The following is an 18,236-nucleotide window of genomic DNA, read 5'->3' on the forward strand; positions in this document are numbered from 1 at the left end:
CATATCCTGAGGACATCACTAAACTGAGCCAAAGTGACCTTTGGCTTTGTTTGTGGAAAGAGGAAGGGTTCATTTGAGGCGCGGAGGCAAAGGGGACACCCCACATAATGCTGGGACCCCAAAGGGCTATACCGTTAAGCCCCAAACCAGAGGAAAGCTACCCTCACCCCAAGGGAGTGCAGGGAGCTCGGCCTTGGTGCCATGTGGAGCCAGGAGGACAGGACACAAGAGCTCTAGCTCCAGGCTGCCCTGGCGAGAGTCTGTGCTTGGTGGGGTGGGGTGAGGGGGCAACCAGGAAAACACAGCCTAGCCTTCCAGAAGGGCCCCTAGGAGCAGCATGCCTTCCTCCCGGGTCTCAAGGCATTCTGCTGATGATCCCCTAGGGAAGCAAGCAGTTTTCCGCCCAATGTGTCCAAGCAAAACCCTTAGGTGCTGTTTCAGGGGCTCCAAAGAGCTCCAGTACCGTAGTTCTTTACGTCTCAGCACAGAAAAGAATTCAGGGAGAGGCGAAGTGACATAGTGAAGAAATGATTTACTGGAATAGGATGCTTGTGAGACTTAAAAGCGGGAGGACGAGAGATGCCACACTGTGAGACCTTACTGGGCTATAGTTTTATAATCAGAGGAAAAATGGGGAGGGAGAGAAGACCTTCTTTGTCTTTCTTGAGTAGACATCAATGCTTCTATCGTTAGCTCCTCCTCCAGGTTGAGCTTGTCTCTACATAGTTAAGCTAGGTTCACAAATGATTGTTTTCTTAATGTGTACAGACAGCATATCCTAGGGATCCTCAGCTGACTGAGCTCGCTGCACAGGATGTGGGTCTCATGCTGCCACTGTTTCCTTGTTTTGGGGGGTGTCTTGTGCTTCTTTTGTGTGGTTTGTTGCTAAGGAAGCCTGCTCGGTTTCGTGGTTAAGCAAACCTGCTTTCAGGCTTCCCTGGTGACTCAGTGGTAAAAAATACACCTGCCAATGATGTGGGTTTGATCTCTGGGTCAGGAAGATCTCCTGGAGAAGGAACTGGCAACCCACTCCAGTATCCTTGCCTGGGAAATCCCATGGACAGAGGAGCCTGGCAGGGTGCAGTCCACGGGGTTGCAAAGAGTCGGACACGACTGAGTGACTAAACAGCAACAGACCTGCTTTCTTGAGTAATCATTAACATTCAGGGGTCTTCCGTATTTTTCTACTTACCATCCCCTAGTGGGATTACCGATTTAATCACCTATTTTGTCCCTTTGAAAGTGAAAATGTTAGTAGCTCAGTTGTAGCTGACTCTTTGTGAGCCCATGGACTGTAGCCCCCCAGGCTCCTCTGTCTATGGAATTCTCCAGGCCAAGAACACTGCAGTGGGTAGCCATTCCCTACTCCAGGGGATCTTCCCGACCCAGGGATTGAACCCCAGTCTCCTGCATTGCAAGTAGATTCTTTACCATCTGAGCCACCAGGGCTATGCCCCCATCACAAAGACTGTCGGTCTGGGGATCTAGCCAGGAGAGTGTCTGATGGGCTCAGTGGTCTCACCATAAATGGGGGAGCTGAACCAGAGGCTCACCAAGATCCTCTCTGGCACGGGGATTCTCTTGGGGTGAGGCAAAAATGTGTCCATCCTTCTTCTGGGATGCCTCTTCAGCATGAAGAGATGGAGGGTGGCTGTGATGAATGACCTGTCTCCTCTAACCATGCAGGAGGGAGATGGACAGGAGGCCATGGCCTGTTCCCAACGCTGGGGGAGGCCAGAGGGAAAATGAAGAGGTGGTGGTGTCTTCAGCCTTTGATGTATGCATGGCTAGGTGTGTGAGTGGCGTTTGTAGTAGGAGTTGCCAGGGAGGGAGGCAGGGGAGCCCCTGGGGGGCATCCTGAGCTTGACCTACTTGGATCGCCCCATAATTACTCCCTTCCTTCATCAGGAGGCTACAAATAGGGATGTCCTGTGTCTGGGTTCCTCCACTTGAAACGCCAACATCAGTGGTGAGTGCCAGCTGCTTGGGTCCTGCCCTGGGTTGGGTGTTGGTCAGCCCGAGTTCTGTTTCCTGGCTCAGAGTCTGAGCTTGAGGGCAGAGGGATGACCACAGCAGGAATTAATGAGGTAAAGGGAGTCTGGTGATGGACTCAGGGATTCCATGGTACAGTAAGGGGATGCTGGGGAGCTTGGGTTTAGGGGGTGTGCAGAGCTGAGGTCTGGCCGAGGGATGGGGATGATGGGCTTAAGGCATTGCTGTTGCCCACAGTTAATTCCCCCCTCACCCACTCCCTTCATTCCTCCCAGGGGGGTGAGATGGGCCAGGGAGGCGGGCAAGAGAGGATTCCCTCTAGTCTCCAGGCACCGAGCTCCTGAAAAAGCCACAGTGGTGGCGCCAGGCAGGCTGGCAGGAACCCAGAAGGGCAGTTCAGCCTCTCTGCATTTTCCTATTCTCTGCCATCATGGCCCTTTCCTCTCCTGGGAACCCGGAACTCTGCTCCAATCCTGGGCTGTCACAAAGCGTTAAACCCCAGGCAGCACTTAACCCCATTGTCTCTCCCTACTCTTGACCATCCACAGCGCCCAGCAGAGGACAAATCATTAGGGAGGGAGAGAGCCTTGGCCCAGGCTGCCACATGCTGCAGGACTCCTGTCCCCTGGGGGAACCAGGAGTGAGTCACTCAGCTCACGTGGAAACAACACGTGCCTTCCTGGCTGCCTTAGGGTTTCCCCAGGCTGGAGGCATCTCCCAGGAGGGCGGTGGGAGGGGCCAATGTAATGGGGGTGGGTGGGCAATTCTGCGGAGGGCTTCTCCTCTAACAGAACGGGGTAGCTGTCTGCAGAGCCTTCTGTCTCAAGACCCTCAGGGGTCAGGGTGATGGCTATAGTTGGGGCAGATCACAGACTGGTCCCTACCGGAGCTGGTTGTCTCCAGAGACCATCTGATTCAGGTCCCCGATTAGGTCTGTGAGGTGGGATTAACCCCATTTCACAGATAAGGCACCTGAGACCTTAAATGGCTCATCCTCGCCTGCACAGCTAGTCAGAGGCATAGTGGATTTTTGCATGCAGCTTCCCTGAGTTCAGGGCAGAAGGGATGGTGAGAGGGTGGTGGTGAGACCGTAGGGGTTCCTCTGAGACCTGACTCTCTAAGGATGCTCAGCTTTGCCAAGGACCTGAGGCCGGGAGCCCAGAGCAAGGATCTGCGTGCAGGTTCCTATGGAAGGGGCTCTGGGGTCCTGAAGGGGAGGAAGATTCTAGGCTCAGGGGGCTGTGTCTCAGAGGGTGATGCAGAGCCGGACTGAGCTATGGTTGGGTGTCAGATGAGAAAAGATGGAGACAATAAGTGGGGGTTTCCCTGGTTGCTCAGATGGTAAAGAACCCCTGCAAGGCAGGAGACCCAGTGTTTGATCCCTGGATTAGGAAGATCCTCTGGAGAAGGAAGTGGCAAACTACTCCAGTAAGAACCTGGAGAATCCCCTGGACAGAGGAGCCTGGCTGGCTACGGTTCATGGGGCCACAAAAGAGTCCAACATGACTTAGTGACGGAACTACCACCGCTGTGGGGGAGTGAGGTGACGAGTGGGCCGCTCTCCCTGAGGGGTTTGCAGTGATGTTGGGCAATTAAGGCCTCTGTCCAGAAACAGAACAAGTGGTGGTGGTGGGAGACGGTGGGGGTGGTTGGAAAATAAACGAGGAGCTGGTGTAGTCAAGGAGGGCTGCTCAGAGGAGGGGGAGCTTGTGGGGTTGGAAGTGCGTAGGGGGTTAATCCAGGTCTGGGCTCAGTCCCTGGGACACTTAGAGTGCAGCGGTTAGAGAGGGGTTGACTTGGCTTCTGCCATGAGTCCCACCTTTGTTCCATGACAGGCAATATGGCCAGTCTTCTGGAGCAGGCGTTGGCTACTCTCGTGCGCACCTTTCAGGAATATTCACAGTTCTCTGGAAACCCGCTCTGCCAGGCGAAGTTCAAGGAACTCCTGGAGAAGGAGCTGCCTACCTGGGCCCCGGTGAGCACCTGGGCTTAGCCCCCAAGGGAAGCACTGCTTGAATTCTGCGAAGAGACCCTGCTCAGAGTCTGGGGCACAAGGGGGTGGAGGTTAGACTGTGGGGAGGGGTGCTGGGAGGGAAATGGGCACAACCGGAATCTCAGTTTCTTCATCTGTAAAGTGGAAGAAAATCACCTCCCAGACTTGCAGGGCAGTTGGGAAGACTGAGGGAGAGCTCTGTGAAGAACACACGTTCCGTAAATGGGCTGAGAAAGAGGGTTTGGGAGGGGAACTGACACGGTGAATCCTCAGAACAGGGAGGCTGAGGTTGACCCCGAAGGGGCGTGGGTTGCGGATGGCGGGGAGGAGGCGTGGAGGGGAGGGATGTGTGCACCAGGCTGCTCTGCCCTCCTCAGCCTGCCTCCTCATCCCTCCCCGCCCCACCCCGCACAGACGACGCTCCGGGAGTGTGACTACAAGCAGTTCATCAGCGTCCTGGACACCAACAAGGATTGCCAGGTGGATTTTGTGGAGTACATGCGCTTGCTCGCTTGCCTCTGTATCTACTGCCATGAGTACTTCAAGGACAGTCCCCTGAAGCCCTCCTGCGCCCAGTAACGGAGCCGCTCTGGCTCTGCCCCGAGGTCATCCTGGGCCCGTCAGCTCTCCCCTTCCCAGCCCCCCGGGCCCCTCCTTCTAGACTCTCCCAGGTTTGCCCCTGGTGTGTCAACCCATGAGTCCAGGAAACACGAGGGGACCATCCCCAGAACCACAGCTAGTGATCTGAAGAGCAGCCAGCCGCTGCCTCCCCCCACCAGCCACAGGGGTGGTGGCTGTCAAGGCCCAGAAGAGCATGTCTGGGAGAGAGATTGTGGCGGCAAAGGCCTCTTTTGTTCCTAATAAAGAACTGGCATCACTTGGCTTCCTTTGGTTCTTCTGAGATGACGGCACTGGGGCATCACCCCTCCCTGGACTTTTCCACGGGAGGACAGGAGGTTGAGGGCAGTTTCAGACCCTGCGGAAATGAAATGGTCCCAATGTCCAGCAGGAAGGCATGGGGGCAACTCAGGGACAATGTCCATGGGAGGATAGTTGGGGGGGGGGGGCTCTCTGTCTGTCTGTATATGGCGGGTCTCTGAAGAAGAAGCTCCCTTGGGCTGTGAAGGAGGTGAGAGGGGGGTCAAACTCAATCCCCCAGACCCGATGTTCTGGGAGGAGGGTGGGGCCGTAGGGGAGAGGGCGAGTCTGTTCCCCGCCCTGGGCTATGAGAGCCCAGAGTGCAGCACTAATGGGATTAGGGGTTGGACTAGGGTGCTGCTCCCTGATCATCTGGGGAGGGGTGCTCTGCTGTTGAAGGGGGAAGGAGAGAGACCTTCAGGCAGACCCCTCTGCTTGAAGTCACAGCCACCTGAGGGGTTTAACCCCCGACTCCTGACCCTCCCTCAACCCCTGAGCTCATACCTTATGCTGGGAGGTTCCGCTGATCCCTGCCTCCCCTCATTTTGTGCTGCATCACCTCTAACTTTCCTCCGCTCCCTGCCCTCTTCATCCCTGACACCCATCCCAAATCTAAGCCCCCTCCCAACGCCCTCTGCCAAATATAAGCCCCCTTCCAACGCCCTCTGCCACCCGACCGCTCTTGGTCTCTTCAGTCCATCCCTGAGCCCCAAGGCATGCCTCTCCTTCCCCATTCCATCACTCCTGCCACAGTGCCTTTCTCCAAGGATGTGCCTGTGGGGGTCCCCAAGCCTCCTTTGGGTGTTAGCCTGTTCCTCCTCCCAGACCCCCAGCTCCCGTCCCGGGGCTCACTCAACATAGTAGGAAGCTCTTTGGGGAGGGGCGCAGGGCAGCATGAGCCATCCCCTGCACCGAACCTGAGGGGCCCTCCCTGTGTTCTCGGGCTGCCACATCCCAGGGCAGTTTCCCACCTGCCACCTTCCACCCCTCTATGCCGGCTGCCTGGTGGGACACGTTCTCCTTGTCCCTCATGCCCCAGGCACAGCCTGTCCCTTCCCCCAGCTCCCTAAAACTCAAGCAGAGCTGTGCACACCCACCCTCCAGGCCCCTGCCTGTGCCCCTGGGGCTCTCCCATGTTCGTCTGTGCCTGCTGGGGCAGGAAGCTGGCTTTCCAGGCTGGGCGGGTGGAGAGGGGTGGAGGGGGGCCACTGTGTTCACCACATCAGCCCACGATAGGAGGGCTGGGTCCCGTTCTCCCCCATCCCCTGCCATGGGCAGGGCCTGGCCCGGGTATAAATAGGTCAGACTGCTGGGTTCTCCCCATTCTTCCTCTCTCCCCATCATCTCTCCCCAGCACTTCCTCTCTCTTGGTGAGTTGTGGTCGCCGGGCTGGCATGCAAGGGGTGTCAGGCCGAGGCTGGGGGCAGGAGGAAGGGGGGTGGGTGGGAGCCAGAGGCGCTAAACAGGTCCAGATGTGAGATTCCGATGTGGAGGCTCTGGGGTGGGTGGTGTGTGTGTGCATTCAGGAAAGAACAACATGCGTGCAGGTGGCTGGTGGGGACTGTCTGAGGGGTTCTGTGATGCCAGGGCTTGTGTGTGGCGTTGCTGCCGTATGTGACTGGTGGGTGTGCACGTTGGCTGGTGTCTGCTGGGTGGCACACTTGGGTGTGGAAAGCACAGTGAAGGCAGAAGGCGCCTGTGGGCTCTGGCTGGTTATGTCCTAGGAGCCTCGGTCCTGCACCAGCAGCCCGGCCCAAGGGAGGGTGGCCTCCCCGTCCCTCCCCTGCATCCGTGCCTCTGCCACCTCACCCTGCCCCTCCCTATGCACTGGTTTTTTCCGCTAGGCCCCTGGGCAAGCCTCCAGCAGCCTCGCCCAGCCCAGTGCTGGGAGGGGGAAAGAATGGGCTGGGGTGGGGCTGCTGTGGGCTGAGCTCAGGAGTGGGTGAAGGGACCAAGTGAGGGTGGAGGAAGTGCTGCTGGGGAGCTGGCTGCCTGGAACCCGGAGCCCTGCAGGGGTTCGCTGCCCCAAGCATACATTTCCCTCTCCCGCTAGGAGCTGAACCCCTTTCTGGATGGGAGATGTGCTCCCTGAGGGATGGGAGTGGGGGCATTTACAAATACATAGCTGGGGGTGGGGTGGGAAAATAAGGTTGTCTCTGTGACCCTGCCCCCAGCTCCTGACTGCTGCCATGGCATACCCCCTGGAGAAGGCCCTCGATGTGATGGTGTCCACCTTCCACAAGTACTCGGGCAAGGAGGGTGACAAGTTCAAGCTCAACAAGTCTGAGCTAAAGGAGCTGCTGACCCGGGAGCTGCCCAGCTTCTTGGGGGTGAGTGATACTGCCTGGGAGGCACCCGTCCTCTGTTCAGCATTACCTACAGCTGGCATCAGCTGCTGACATGGGCAATTTCCGGGCAGAGAGCTTACCCTGGGTGCCTGTGGCCAAAGCACGGTGAGCACCCACCGCTTACTTCCTAGCACCCTCAGAAAGAGGGCAGAGTGAGCAGATAGGGTACGGTGCTCTGTACAACTTCCCTGGAGGGAAACTGATGCTCAGAGAGGCTAAGTAACTTCCCAAGGAAGTCCGTGTTTAAAGCTGAGATCATGAACTGCGATGGTCGAACTCTTGCCATCACTCCAGCAATGAACCTCTTTTTTTTTTTTTTTAAGATTCTGTGAAAGTTATATGCCTTCTTATTCTTTTTTTTTTTTCTAGTTGAAATATCGTTGATTTATAGTGTGTTCATTTCAGGTGTACAGCAAAGTGATTTAGCTATATATACACATCTATTTTTTCAGATTCTTTTCCATTATAAGTTATTACACAATATTGAATACAGTTCCCTGTGTTATACAGTAAATCCTTGTTGCTGATCTCTTTTATATACAGTAGTGTATATCTGTTAATCTCATATTCCTATTTTATCACCATCCGCTCGCCCCATAAACCATTTTTGAGTTTCTATTTGGCTTGTGGACATGAAGATATAGTTCTCTGGAGACACTCACACACCTACAGAATTCTCCTGAGCAATCCCAGTTGCCATCTATATCAACCTTTACGCTTTCATGACCATTGTATAATTGGACTCTTAAAATGACCTTGGCAGAAGAGGCTGTGGTCTCCGTTACGCAGTTGTACCCAGGTCCTCAGACGTCATCTGAGGGGTAGCTTAGCCCCTAGGGCTGGAGGTCCAAAGCCAGGCCCCACAGGGGTGCCTGTGCCTTCCTGAGCTCCCATCTGGAGCTCAAGCCTCACCCAGTCCTAGCTCTGCCCTACTCCCCCACCCCGACCTCGCTTCCGGTTTCCACCCGTAGCCTCTTCCTCCTGCAGAAAAGGACGGATGAAACTGCGTTCCAGAAACTGATGAGCAACCTGGACTGCAACAAGGACAACGAGGTGGACTTCCAGGAGTACTGCGTCTTCCTGTCCTGCATCGCCATGATGTGCAATGAGTTCTTCGAAGGTTTCCCTGATAAGCAACCCCGGAAAAAGTGAAGGCTCCTCAGGTGTGGGTGGTGGGGGGCTGCCAGCTGGGGTCTTCCCTGTTGGCGGTGGGCACATCAGCTCACCCTGGCTCCTCCAGACGTGAGCACCATACTGAACAAGTTCAATAAAGATTCTTGAAAGCTATGAGGCTGATGGTCTGAGAAACTCCGGGGGCGTGGGGGTGGGGCCTGAGGGATGCGTTGCGGGGGCAGTGGGGCGGGGGTAATGGAGGATGCTGGGAGCTGAGTTGTCATCTTGTGGAGAGTGGAGAGCAGACTAGTGAAGGTGGGAGACGGATGTTGGGGACTGTGCATGTGTGTGGCGGACAGAGGCGACTCTGGATGGGGTCAAAGGCAGGGAAAGGGACCCCAGACGCTTGGAATGTCCCAGCTGTAGGATCTTAGCCAGTGTTCTCACCCATCCCACCTCCCCAGCCTTGCCTCTGGCAGGACCTCTGACTGAGGCTGGGATGGATTCGGAGGTCACATCTGCTCCTGGCTGGGGTTTGGAATGGAGTGTGGGTGCCTTGGGGTGGTGGGGAAAGGACTGAGTCATGGGGAGGAAGTAGTGAGGCCAGAGTGGAATGGGGAGGAAGGCTCAATCCTGACACTTACAGCTCGGGTCCCGCCTGCCACCTGTTCCAGTGCCCTGGCTTCAGACCCCAGGAGAGATGAATCCTTCCTGTCCAGGGTCAGATCAGGGAGGTGACATGGAGGAAGGGCAGGTTGATGGCCACAGCATGAGAATATCATCCTTCTCTAAGCCTATCTCTCTGGAGGCCCTGGGATGAGATTTGTTACCAGTTAACAGTCATGTTCCATCAGAGGAGGACAAAGGACCTTGGAACTGAAGAGTGGACAGTAACTGTGCTGGGAGGGAGGGAGATAGTGGGAGGTGACCAGAGTTTTGGAGACAAAATTCTAGGCATGAGATTTTATAAGTGAATTGAGACTCCCCTCCTCCTTGCTGCTGCTAAGTCACTTCAGTCGTGTCCGACTCTGTGTGACCCCATAGATGGCAGCCCACCAGGCTCCCCTGTCCCTGGGATTCTCCAGGCAAGAACACTGGAGTGGGTTGCCATTTCCTTCTCCAATGTATGAAAGTGAAAAGTGAAAGTGAAGTCGCTCAGTCGTGTCCGACTCTTAGCGACCCCATGGACTGCAGCCTACCAGGCTCCTCCGTCCATGGGATTTTCCAGGCAGGAGTACTGGAGTGGGGTGCCATTGCCTTCTCCGCCCCTCCTCCCCAGCCCTCCTGAAAATATCAGGCATGATAGTGCTTCTCTTTAGGTTAAAGACCAGCGGCTCCAGCCTGCAATGGGTGGGCATTAGATTTCCAGGCCTTGCTTGGGTGGTACAGGGACCTTCAATGAAGAGATGAGTAGAAGGCAGGTCCAGAGACAGAGAAGGTCTGGTGTCCGTGACCTTTCAAGCTTTCCCCTTTTCTTCTCATCGTGTTGTTTTTCTCTCAAGTTGCAGAGGAGTGGGGTAGGTGACTCAGATGTTCCTTCAGAGTGTGACTACAGAGACTCGGATAGAATTTTGATCCAGGAAAAAGTTTGCCACTTCTTCCTTCTCCCCCTCACCCCCCTCCCCGGTCTGCCCATCTTCCATTGGAGTGCCCTCCCCTGAGTCTCCCTTCTGCATCAACTCTCTACTTTGGAAACTCCTGTTGCTTAGCGACCAGTCCCTGCTGCGTCTTTACCTTTGGCAGCTGGGGGTGGGAGTGGAATTGGGGGCAGCAGGGAGCATCTAGGCAGGCTAGGGTGAGGCGGCATCAGCCACAGGCGCTAAGCCCCTAACTCTGTTCTCTTCTCATTCTTGAACTGGTTGTTGGTGGTAGAACAATGTCCGGGCTTCCCTGGTAGCTCAGCTGATTAAAAATCTGCCTGCAATGCAGGAGACCCCGACACGGTTCCTGGGTTGGGAAGATCCCCTGGAGAAGGGATAGGTGACCCACTCCAGTATTCTTGGGCTTCTCTGGTGGCTCAGATGGTAAAGATTCCGTGTGCAATGTGGGACACCTGGTTTCAATCCCTGGTTTGGGAAGATCCCCTGGAGGAGGGCATGGCAACCCACTGCAGTATTCTTGCCTGGAGAATCTCGTGGACAGAGGAGCCTGGCGGGGCTACAGTCCATGGGGTTGCAAAGAGTCAGACACGACTGAGCAACTAATCACAGAACAATGTCTGAGTCTCTCCTGGGATATAGGCAAATCTCCTTGACCCACACCCTGGTCATTATTGCACCTTGAACCTGCTCCCCAGAGTCCACAGCCTCTACCCCATCATCCAGCCCTACCCTTCCCCGATTTCTGCCTTGGTCTCCCTGATTCTCAGTTCCCCAAGAGTCTCTGACAATTCTTTCCCATGGTGACCAGAGAGGTGTTGAAGAAATCATCATTGAAAAGTCCTTTAAAATTTTAGTCTCCATACTCGCTAATGACCTTGACCATGCCCTTGGCAGGAAATATCTTCCCCTGCTGATTTTCATCTTGAGATGCATCTGTTCTGCTCTTGGGTGGGTGGGAGGGCCGCAATACAAAGAGCAGCCTAGGGTATGGGTGGATACCCTGCATACCTCCTGATTCTTCTTTCCAGGGAGCCTGGCTGTTGTCCCATCAGATTGTGAGTTCTGGGTTTTGGTTGGAAAGACAAAGCTTCTGGGATTGAAAATGTATGTACCATGGTAAACTCCGTATGCTCCCATCCCTTCTGTTTAGAAACAAGGAAGGTGAGATTCGCAAAAGGGGGTTTCTCTGCAGCCATGTCCCAGGAGGCTCTGACCTAGGCCTCTTTGTCCCTGGCCCCTTCTTATTGGCCCTTTCTTTCCCCTGGTTTCCTGGGGACTGGAACAAGGGAATATAGGCAGACCGCAGTGGCAGGCAGCCTGTGTCTGCCCCGTGAGTTCTCTGGCTCTCTCCTTCCTTGGTGAGTCCTTCCTTCTGATCTCCCTGCTCATTTATACGGTAGGGCAAGCTGGGCGATGAGGCCAGAAGCTGACAAGCTCTGGTGACCTCCCCCAAGAAAGGCTGGGTCTGATGAGTGGGCATGTGCTCAGGGAGGAGAGGGCCAGGTATTTGGCATCATGGCTATGAGAATTTCCCGAGAAAGTGGCTCTGGAGGTGGAGGTGGGGATCAGAACCAGCCAGGAGGCTGCTGCAACTGCCGAGACCCCCGCCTTCCACTGTGGTCCTGGCTGAGTCTCCCGGTGGTGGGGAGTCTCCTGGTGGTGGGGAGTCTCCCGAGGGTTTGGGGAGGTAGGAGGCAGGAATAGCCAGGTGGGCTTCCAGCTAAGGGTAGGAGACAGCAGCTTCTTCCTCCTTTCCTGGCTCAGGACCCTACACAGATTTACCTGCAAACCCCAAGTTCCTTGGGTGTTGGCTCCTTCCTGCCTAAGGGGGAAGTGGTTTCCAAGTCTGAGTCACAGGAGCTCCAAGAGCCTCTTCCTTTGGAGGGGTGTGTGGCTGTGCTGGTGGACTGGAGGGCCCCATCAGACCCAGTTTCTGCATCCAGCCCTCACAATGACCCCGGAGAGGAGGCCCACTTCCTTCCCTGACTCATGACTGGTCTGTGTGTGCAGTTCTCTGGGCTGGAGCCTGGGGACCAGCTGGACAAGTTCTGTACCCCCTTCCCGGCTTCCTGTTGAGATCTTATCTTCCAGTTTCAGCCCCGGTTCCTCCAACCCCTGGACTCTCTCTTTGCCCTGTCCCCCACTTCTGTAATGGGACACTCCCTGATAGCGGGCGGTTCAGGCTCCTGGGCCAGGGAGGGTGACTAAGGTAAGGAGAATGACCTCTGGAAAGTGAGTGCCCAAGCTGGGTCAGGCCGGAAGAAAATCCTGACCCTTCACTGGCTCCACCATCTGCCACCAGTTCTTCTGGGAAGGTCAGCTTGCCCCTAGACCTTTTTCTCAACATCTTCTAAGCAGGAGAGTGTGCAGTCTCCTTCCAGGGCTGGTCAGGCTCTGGCTGTTCCAAGTTTGCCGTGGGTCTCACTACAGCCTATCCTGAGACATTGGGGTCCACGTGCCAGACTTTGGGCTCACCATGCGTTCCAGTCACTGGTCCTTGAAGGAGAAGCTTGGAGAGGGGCTAGTGATGGGGTCCGGCTTCCTGGGGCATGTGATCTTTCCCTCTCCCTTCAGCCTCTGGAACTGCACACTGTGATGGAGACCCCTCTGGAGAAGGCACTGACCACTATGGTCACCACTTTCCATAAATATTCTGGGAGAGAGGGCAGCAAACTGACTCTGAGCAGGAAGGAGCTGAAGGAACTGATCAAGAAGGAGCTGTGTCTTGGTGAGGTAGGTTCCAGTCCCTCCCCTGCACCCCAGAGTCCCAGTGCTCCCTGGGTAGGTGGGGGAGGGGAGGGAAAAGAAGGGGATGCCACTGTCAGGGGCTCCCCAGCACGAGGGGGGGAGGCCCCTCCAGAGGGGACACATGTCTGTCTGTAAGGTACACTAGTCTCAGCCAGGACAGGAGGGCCCAAAGTAGGGGCGGAGACCCAAGGAAGACAGTGAACATCCTGGGCGTGTACAACTCTAGACCTAGAGCCGAGGGATGAATCAGGTATCACTGGGAACAGAGAGAGCAGCATTTGCAGGGAGGACCTCAGCCCGGGTGAGGGATGCAGATAAGGAGATCAAGGAGACTTCCAGGTTGAGGCTGGGTTCCTGCAGCTGTGGAATCTGTGAGAGGAATGGGGTGGGTGGTGGGTGAGGAGATTCGGGGGTCCAGGTCAGCTATGCATAACTCACGGGCAGGGCTCCCACCTGGCCCTGCTCTGTGCATCCACCATTGCTGGGGCTTTCAGCCAATGCTGACATGGGACCCAAAAGGACCATTCTGTTAGTTTGTGAACACAGGTTGGAAGGAAGCAGAACTGATTCTTACCAGATGGAGATGGTGGGAGGGAGGCAACTGAAGAGGGAGAGGCCTGTGAGGTAGTCATCATATTATTGTTACAGTTAAAAAAAAAATTGAGGCTCAGATGCATTATATAATCTCCAGCTAGTGAGAGGTTGGAACTCAAGGCCAGCTCCATGTATCACTCTCCCTCTTTCCTTTAAAATCAGCCTGGGGCAGGGGGCTCTCCTGTGGCATCCTGAACCTTAGTGGACCTCCCTAGAGAAAAGTGGGAATGTGTCTCTGTGGACAGGGGACCAAGGCAGGTGTGGGTGTCACCGGGCCTCCCCTCTGGCCTTCCTGCCTACTTCTCTGCATCCTGGAGTTTAATGAGGGCAGAGGGAGGGGCCATGGGTCCGGCAGGGTTAATTACAGGGAGACGGAGGCCCTGGGGAGGGCCTGGCTATAACAGGAGCCCAGATTGGGGACAAGCATGGGGTCACAGAGAGGCTGTTTCCATCTCCGTACGTCCCGACGTCCTGTCTCCTGTGGCAAAGCTGGAGTGGAGGACAGCGGAGAGGAGCGGGCAGGATGTGCCTGTATTTTCTTCCTGTTCCCTCCAAGTGCCCTGTCTCCCTCCTCTTGTAGAGCTGGGCTGGGAGGGCAGGGGACCAGACAGAGAGCAGGCCTGGGTGCCATGCACTCGTGCCGTATAGCTATCCTGCAGGCTCTCCTAGCTAGGGAACACAGAGCTCTAACCACTGCTCTCGTGGAGGGATGTGTGATCTGCTTGCGTTCTGAACGATCCCCAACAGGGACAGAGTAAGACTTGGATCCTGCTCAGTGCCAGTATAGTCACCAAGCTGTTTCTATGAGGTGTTGTAGGAAGTCTAGCTGTTTCTTTGAACGGTAGAAATTGTTGAGAGGAAGAGGGGTGCCTGCAGTAACCCGAACTCGAGTCATTTATTCAGGGCACGGAGGCTCTGCTTGGTGTCAGATCCCATGCTGGCTGTGGCCTGGGGGGAGGCTCTGGGGGTTGAGATGCTCTGTGTTGCTGACTCAGCTGGGGATCAGCCTGAGGCCACCTTCCCAGGGGGCACGGCAGGGCTGGGAGAGGTGGCTGGCTGACCTGTCTCTCTATCTGGGCCCTTGAAGAAGATGAGGGAGAGCAGCATTGACGACCTGATGAAGAGCTTGGACAAGAACAGCGACCAGGAGATTGACTTCAAGGAGTACTCGGTGTTCCTGACCACGCTGTGCATGGCCTACAATGACTTCTTTCTGGAGGAGAACCAGTGACCGGGGCCTAGTCCCTGGCCCCTACAGCTCTGCTCACAAACCCTGCATGGCCCCTCGCCTTCCCCTCCCTCCCAGATAGACCCTGCTTCAGCCTTCCCCTCCAGCAGAGGAATAAAGGTTTTCCATTCCAGGTGTCCAGGGCTGGTTTGGTAGAATTCTTTTCCATCTTGGCTGGGGGTGGGGTGGGGCTAGGCAGAGCTTCTCCTTGAGTAAGTGGACAGCCTCTGGGAGTTAGGGTTCTGAGTCTTTCAGAGTGGATGTGACTAATCTTATCCAGGCATAGTCTTGCCCTCCAAAAAAAAAAAAAAAAAATGGGGAAGTAGGGCCAGGCTTTTGCTTGCCTCGAGGGAATGCTGCAAGTATGCAGAGAAAGTTGCTGGGGGAAAGTGGCTCAGGGAATGAGGACACTCACAATAAGGGTGAAATCCTTAGGTGCTGTTTCAGGAGCTCCAAAGAGCTCTGGTACCATAGCCCTTTAAGTCTCAGCACAGCAAAGAATTCAGCAAGAGGCTAAGTGGTAGATAAGAAGTGATTTACTGGAAGAGGATGACTGTGAGGCTTACAAGTGGGTGAGTGAGAGATGCCCGGCCCTAAGAACTTACTGGGTTACAATTTTACAATCAGAGGAAAGGTGGGGAGGGGGAGAAGACCTTTGTCTTTCTTGAGTAGACATCGTGCTTCCATCATTAGCTCCTCCTCTGGGTTGAGCAGGGGAGTTTCCATATCTCTACATGGTCAAGTTAGGTCTACAAATTACTGTTTTTTATGTGTACAGAGAGCATGACCTAGGGATCATTAACTTACTGAGCTCACTGGGCAGGATGTGGGGCTCAGGCCATCATTGTTTTGTTGTTTGGGGGTATGTCTTATGTTCTGATGCATGGTTTTGTTGCTAAGCAAGCCTGCTTGATTTTGTGGCTAAGCAAACCCACTTTCTTGAGTAATCATCAATTCATAGGGGTCTCTCAAACTTTTTCTACTTATAGTCCCCCAGTGGGATTAACTCTCCCACTACTTGGCCCCGTTGTTCTGTCCCTATCACTGGGGGCAGCTGGGATGTGGTCCCTGAGGGCAGTGGTGGGCAGGCCAGAACGACTTGTCCCTGGCTCACAGGAGGCTCTCCCTCCGCCCCCCGCCCCCACCCCCAACACACTAAGAAAACAGTCTGGCCTTGACCTCCATGCCAGCCCCCTTCTCCTCCATTTCCTCCTTTGCAATGAGCCCCACCCCCATCATCTCTGGGGGCCAGAGATTTCTGCTCTCCCCACTTCTCCATATCAAAATCCTTTCTTAGGAGAGGATCTGAAAAACTTTGCTGTGGAGGGTAAATAACTCATGACACATGGCTCCGCTCGCCCGGGTGTGCGTGCACTTTAAAGGGCAAGAGGTTCCGAGTGGAATTCCGGAGGGGGGTGGGGTGGGGGAAGGGAGGGGGTAGGGTGGGGGAAGGGAGGGGGTGGGGTGCGGGAAGGGAGGGGGTGGGGTGCGGGAAGGGAGGGGTTGGTGGTGGCAGGAATTTATTTTCCCTAGTGGGATGGCTGTTCCAGATGCCCTGTCAATTCTGTCCTTCATCGAGGGTTTTCCCTGCATCGCTACCCCCTTACTTCTACACAGACAGACAGACAGACAGACAGACACACAGACAGACACACACACACACACACACACACACACAGTCCCTGCCCGGTTCTCCGCCTCCTCCCCTTGCCCTGTCACATCACGACACGGGGGACAAACTGAGTTTTGGAAATTAGGAGGGAGTGCAGGTCTTCCTTAAGCCCCTCACACCCACCCCACGGAGCCCCGAAAAGCCCCCGGGGCAGGGGACGTGCAAAGCTCGGCCGGGGTGCTGCGTAAAGAGCCGGCAGGGTGGGGCGTGGGGCGGGACGTGCGCGGTGGGGGCGCCTTCGCTGACCGGCTTCCCGGCCGCGCCACTATAAGGCGGGCTGGCCGACCGCTCAGCCTTCCGCTCGGTCGCTCCCTTCTCCTTTCGCTGCAACCGGCGGTGAGTTCTCTCACCAGGGCGGCCCCGGTCCTTCTGGGGCGGCGCTCCCGGGTTGGTCCGCTCGCATTCAGAGTAGGCCGGTGGCGGGGAGAGGCAGGCCCTGTCAGGCTGGCCCCGGGCTAAGGCGTCCTATGGGGCAGCTCCCCACAGCGGGCCTGGGAGGCTGCAGGAGGGTGTGTCCCGGGCGTGGGGTGTGTCACTGGCACGGTATGTGGTCCTGTGAGGATGTGTGCGTGTGTGTGTGTGTGTGTGGGGGGGGTTGGGTGGGGGGCGGCTGGGTGTGCAGCCTCCATCCCACACTCCCAACATACTCCCCAACTTTCTTGGAACCCCTAGAGGAGAGTTCTCAACTGTGGTCCTGTTTATTCCTTAGGATCCTCGAACCACCTCTGCTCTGGTTCCCTTCTCTGCAGGGCACGCATCTCTTGGCCCTAGAGTCTGCCCTCCCCCTCCCCTTCCAGCCCCCGGCTTTCTCCTTTCTCCACCAAGGTTCACCTCACCCTAGTCAAAGGGAGTTGAAGGGGTTGCTTGACAGTGGTCTTGAAGCGTGTGGGTGAGTGAGAAGGCCTTGCTGCCCAGGCTGCTGACCTGTCCCGTTGCCTGCAGCTCTGAGCCCAGTCTTCAGCTATGGGGACCCCCCCTGGATCAGGCCATTAGCCTCCTGGTGGCCATCTGCCACAAGTACTCCGGCCGTGAGGGCGTCAAGAACACCCTGAGCAAGAAGGAACTGAAAGAGCTTGTCCAGAAGGAGCTCACCCTTGGGGAGATGAGTGAGCCTCCCAGGCCCCCTCTCCCCACCTCCCACTCTTTAGCAGCAGGACTGGGAGAGGGCGGGGTGCCAGGTGCATCTGACTCACCCCTGTCCACATTCCAGGGCCCTAGACCACATGCCTTACCATTGGTTCACACTCTGTGGGGCTGGGGCTACTCAGCCTGGAATTCCTTCCCTTTGAGTGAGGAACAGAGGAGGGGTAAAGCCAAGTGAACCCAAGGTGGAACTGGATCTTTGGTGACAAGTGAGAACAGAGACACTTGTATGAGAGAGGGCTGCCTGGGAGGGGGAAATGCAGAGAACTCAAGGTCTCATCACCATTGAGTCTGGCTTTCCCATTCTGACACATTAAAAGGTGCAGGATGCGGAAATCGCAGAGCTAATGGACGAACTGGACCAGAACAAGGACCAGGTGGTGAACTTCCAAGAATATGTCACCTTCCTGGGGGCCTTGGCTATGATCTACAATGAACTTCTCCAGGACTGAAAATAAATTGGGAGGTGGAGACGCCCTCTATTTGGTCTGTCTGTCTAATGGTGGTAATTGTACAATAAATTTATTATTATTTTTTGGTTAAATCTACCCCTGTGTCCTGGCTTCCCAGTGATTTCTGTCTCCTCCTCTGCTTGATGCTGCATCAACCATCAGAAGGTTTTCTCACAGTTACCTCTGGGAGTGACTCAGTGACTCACCAGGCCAGGAAAACTGGTGGGAAGGCTCACAAGATGGTGGATGTACCCTAACAGAGTGGCTGTGAGCTCACAAGTTGGCTTTTATGTGAATTAGAAAAGATGTCCACTCTGGGTGAAGCCATCTTAAGGAAAGGCTCAAGTGGTCCCCAGGCTTCCCAGGTGGTACTAGTGGTAAAGAACTGCCTGCCAATGCAGGAGACATGAGAGATGGGGGTTTGATCCCTGCGT

At 55.6% G+C, this 18,236-nt stretch overlaps 4 protein-coding genes across 5 annotated transcripts; all 4 read left to right on the forward strand.

The window, feature by feature from the left end:
• The first annotated feature begins 1,887 nt into the window (after positions 1-1,887).
• S100A3 (S100 calcium binding protein A3) lies at positions 1,888-4,868 on the forward strand. Its single transcript, XM_019958347.2, has 3 exons — positions 1,888-1,969; positions 3,828-3,967; positions 4,400-4,868. The coding sequence occupies exons 2-3, from the start codon at positions 3,833-3,835 to the stop codon at positions 4,562-4,564; spliced, it is 300 nt and encodes a 99-aa protein (XP_019813906.1). The 5' UTR covers positions 1,888-1,969; positions 3,828-3,832; the 3' UTR covers positions 4,565-4,868.
• A 1,252-nt stretch (positions 4,869-6,120) lies between these two features.
• S100A4 (S100 calcium binding protein A4) lies at positions 6,121-8,538 on the forward strand. Its single transcript, XM_019955331.2, has 3 exons — positions 6,121-6,273; positions 7,078-7,233; positions 8,239-8,538. The coding sequence occupies exons 2-3, from the start codon at positions 7,093-7,095 to the stop codon at positions 8,401-8,403; spliced, it is 306 nt and encodes a 101-aa protein (XP_019810890.1). The 5' UTR covers positions 6,121-6,273; positions 7,078-7,092; the 3' UTR covers positions 8,404-8,538.
• A 3,321-nt stretch (positions 8,539-11,859) lies between these two features.
• S100A5 (S100 calcium binding protein A5) lies at positions 11,860-14,672 on the forward strand. Of its 2 annotated transcripts, XM_070780652.1 has the most exons (3): positions 11,860-12,174; positions 12,540-12,698; positions 14,395-14,672. In XM_070780652.1, the coding sequence occupies exons 2-3, from the start codon at positions 12,561-12,563 to the stop codon at positions 14,536-14,538; spliced, it is 282 nt and encodes a 93-aa protein (XP_070636753.1). In that variant the 5' UTR covers positions 11,860-12,174; positions 12,540-12,560; the 3' UTR covers positions 14,539-14,672. The 2 variants fall into 2 exon arrangements, with proteins under 2 accessions (XP_070636753.1, XP_019813907.1); XM_019958348.2 differs by having other exon boundaries at positions 11,860-12,698.
• Positions 14,673-15,880: 1,208 nt separating this feature from the next.
• LOC109556731 (protein S100-A6-like) lies at positions 15,881-17,898 on the forward strand. Its single transcript, XM_070779433.1, has 4 exons — positions 15,881-15,950; positions 16,480-16,543; positions 17,090-17,307; positions 17,666-17,898. The coding sequence occupies exons 1-4, from the start codon at positions 15,881-15,883 to the stop codon at positions 17,800-17,802; spliced, it is 489 nt and encodes a 162-aa protein (XP_070635534.1). The 3' UTR covers positions 17,803-17,898.
• Positions 17,899-18,236: the final 338 nt, after the last annotated feature.

The sequence above is a fragment of the Bos indicus genome, chromosome 3 (genome assembly GCF_029378745.1).
Source record: "Bos indicus isolate NIAB-ARS_2022 breed Sahiwal x Tharparkar chromosome 3, NIAB-ARS_B.indTharparkar_mat_pri_1.0, whole genome shotgun sequence".
Taxonomy (NCBI): Eukaryota; Metazoa; Chordata; class Mammalia; order Artiodactyla; family Bovidae; genus Bos; species Bos indicus.

What these genes read in the sequence shown, in the direction of transcription:
- S100A3 (XM_019958347.2), top strand. Translation starts at nt 3,833, where the DNA reads ATGGCCAGTCTTCTGGAGCAGGCGTTGGCTACTCTCGTGCGCACCTTT. An exon ending in AGCTGCCTACCTGGGCCCCG is followed by an intron (nt 3,968 to 4,399) that starts GTGAGCACCTGG and finishes CACCCCGCACAG; the next exon opens with ACGACGCTCCGGGAGTGTGA.
- S100A5 (XM_019958348.2), top strand. Translation starts at nt 12,561, where the DNA reads ATGGAGACCCCTCTGGAGAAGGCACTGACCACTATGGTCACCACTTTC. An exon ending in AGGAGCTGTGTCTTGGTGAG is followed by an intron (nt 12,699 to 14,394) that starts GTAGGTTCCAGT and finishes GGGCCCTTGAAG; the next exon opens with AAGATGAGGGAGAGCAGCAT.
- S100A4 (XM_019955331.2), top strand. Translation starts at nt 7,093, where the DNA reads ATGGCATACCCCCTGGAGAAGGCCCTCGATGTGATGGTGTCCACCTTC. An exon ending in AGCTGCCCAGCTTCTTGGGG is followed by an intron (nt 7,234 to 8,238) that starts GTGAGTGATACT and finishes TTCCTCCTGCAG; the next exon opens with AAAAGGACGGATGAAACTGC.
- LOC109556731 (XM_070779433.1), top strand. Translation starts at nt 15,881, where the DNA reads ATGGCTCCGCTCGCCCGGGTGTGCGTGCACTTTAAAGGGCAAGAGGTT. An exon ending in GAGTGGAATTCCGGAGGGGG is followed by an intron (nt 15,951 to 16,479) that starts GTGGGGTGGGGG and finishes CGCCACTATAAG; the next exon opens with GCGGGCTGGCCGACCGCTCA. An exon ending in TCCTTTCGCTGCAACCGGCG is followed by an intron (nt 16,544 to 17,089) that starts GTGAGTTCTCTC and finishes GTGGTCTTGAAG; the next exon opens with CGTGTGGGTGAGTGAGAAGG.